This window comes from Austrofundulus limnaeus, unplaced genomic scaffold (assembly GCF_001266775.1).
Source record: "Austrofundulus limnaeus strain Quisiro unplaced genomic scaffold, Austrofundulus_limnaeus-1.0 Scaffold14, whole genome shotgun sequence".
Classification (NCBI taxonomy): domain Eukaryota; kingdom Metazoa; phylum Chordata; class Actinopteri; order Cyprinodontiformes; family Rivulidae; genus Austrofundulus; species Austrofundulus limnaeus.
In genome coordinates, this window is record NW_013952416.1 from 27,382 (window position 1) to 29,691 (window position 2,310).

The 2,310-nt window shown below is 38.6% G+C and overlaps 1 protein-coding gene across 1 annotated transcript; it reads right to left on the reverse strand.

The window, feature by feature from the left end:
• Positions 1-687: 687 nt before the first annotated feature.
• gp1bb (glycoprotein Ib platelet subunit beta) lies at positions 688-2,095 on the reverse strand. Its single transcript, XM_014002559.1, has one exon. It carries the CDS (start codon positions 1,700-1,702, stop codon positions 1,085-1,087), a length of 618 nt encoding a protein of 205 aa, XP_013858013.1. The 5' UTR covers positions 1,703-2,095; the 3' UTR covers positions 688-1,084.
• Between the last annotated feature and the right edge of the window lie 215 nt (positions 2,096-2,310).

A 2,310-nucleotide genomic window follows, 5' to 3' on the forward strand; every position in this document is an offset into this window, starting at 1 on the left:
ACAACGTACAGTATGTGTTAAAAAAAACTAATATGTAACTGACAGTGTTGTATAAAGTACCTGAAAGTGATACTTGAGTAAAAGTACAAGTATCTTATAAAATTACTTTGGTAAAATTTAAAGTCTTCTCTAAGAGTATTACTTGAGTAAAAGTATTAAAGTATCTGATTTGTTTTGTACTTAAGTATCAAAAGTAAATTCCTACATAAAATGTACTTAAGTAATAAAAGTAAAAGTACTGAGTAAAAATGAACAGTTAGATTTTCCAAAATAAATTTATTGGGATGCAATAAAGGTAAAGGGATGCAGCTTTGATGGATTATGTACAAACTAAATACAGTATCAGAATGGTGTGTATTTATACTTCTCATCCAACCACAATTAAATTCAATACCGGAACCACAATTTTTCAGGATAGTTTTTTTTAACAATAACTATCTGAAATGAAATAGGAGAAACGACTTTCTACCCTTTTTTAAAATGTAAGAAGAAGAAGTAGAAGTAAAAAAGGAGGCTGAAAAATAATTACTCAAGTAATGTACAGATAACCAAACGTACTGTAACAAAGTATTTGTACTTACATTACAACTCTGGTAACTGAGAAAAAATTGTCTAAATCTACAAACTTAAAAAGCAAAAAACTAAAACAGCTCTATTTAATAAAAATAAGCAGATTCAGGCTCACAATTTGATGAACTCATTTTTATTAGATTTTTAACAAAAGAAACGTTATCAAACACATATTCGACATTTTGTTAATTTATTGAAGAAAAAAATAAGTAATTGTTCTCTATAATAATCACATCCAAGAAGCGTTTTTGAATCAGATATGTATGTTATAAATCAAATATATATTCATATAGTTTCTCTGCTAAGTGTAAAAACATTTATAGTAGGCTATTTAATCACACATAACAAAAAACTATGAGTTTTATAAAGGTTTAGATCCCACTCAAAGCTTTACAGTCCAGAATGTTCCCATTGGATTTATATCTAGTTGTTTTTTAATATGATTTATATAATCTGCACGGTAAATCTCTTTGTTAAACAGATTTTATTCTACAGTAAAGACAGGATTACCAGCTCAGATGCTGCTGTCCTTCAAACGCTCGTAATCATTCTCTCTGTGATTGTCCCCGGCCGTGAAGCTCTCCTCTGTGGTCCGTTTCGCCTCCTTGGAGAGCCGCTCAAACCTCTTCAGGAAGATGATGACGGCCACCAGCAGACCCGCCTGAAACCCCACGAACACAAAGAGGGACAGCACCGAGGCCAGGGCCAGGTCACAGTACCAGTACTGGCAGGAGTCCAGCACCTCCTCCTCTGTCAGGTAYGCCACCAGCCGGCCCCTCAGACCGGCGGGGGAGCTGCAGTTGACCCCCGGGTGGGACGCCACGAGGAGGGAGTGACGCCTGAGCAGGGAGCGCAGGTAGAGGACGCCGCAGTCGCACACCCAGGGGTTACCGTGCAGGGAGACGTGGCGCAGGGAGGCCAGGTGGTCCAGGAGCCCGTTGGGGAGGGAGGTCAGCAGGTTGTCGTGGAGGAGGATTTGGGTGGTCTCTGCAGGGAAGCCAGTGGGCGCGGAGGTGAGCGACCTGCTGCTGCAGTTCACCTGGCTGCCCGCACAGGAGCAGGGGCCGGGGCATGCCGATGACYTCTGACCTCCAGAGAAGAGGAGCAGACACAGGAGGAGAAGCTGCGTCATGGTGACCTAAAGAAGTGAGGAGGTGTTAGAAACACACACAGAAAGACTCCAGGCAGGAAGCAAACCTGAAACCTTCTTCCTGTGAGGCCACAGGTCTAACCACTGCTCCACCGTGTCATAAAGATTCCTACAGATGTCAGAACAGTAAATATGTAACAGGTCATTAAAAACTAGAACCTCACATTTTTACCTAATTTTTGTAAATTAAGTGTCAAACTCAAATCTCGCCCTCTTTAACATTTGGCCCCAAAATATCTAAAATAATTTTATGGTTTTGTTCTTTTCATGACAGCCAACTTTCAAGATAACATTAAGTTTGAATTTTTCAGTCATCTTTGATTTTGGTGTGGACAGAACATAGAATCAACTTTATCTTTTCCTGTACTCCTTTCTTACTTTAAAGTCAATAAAACAGAAATTTTAGTAAGTTTTTTTTAGCCTGATTTGCTGGATTGTGAAACTGTACACTGTTAAAAGTCATGCCCTCAATTAGTTATCTTAACGTTTTTCTATAAGTTACTTCCAATTAACATAATAAGTTATGAAATTTCAACTTAATTTAATGAGTTATTGGCATTTCAACTCAAAGAAGTGAATCAGTTCAGTGG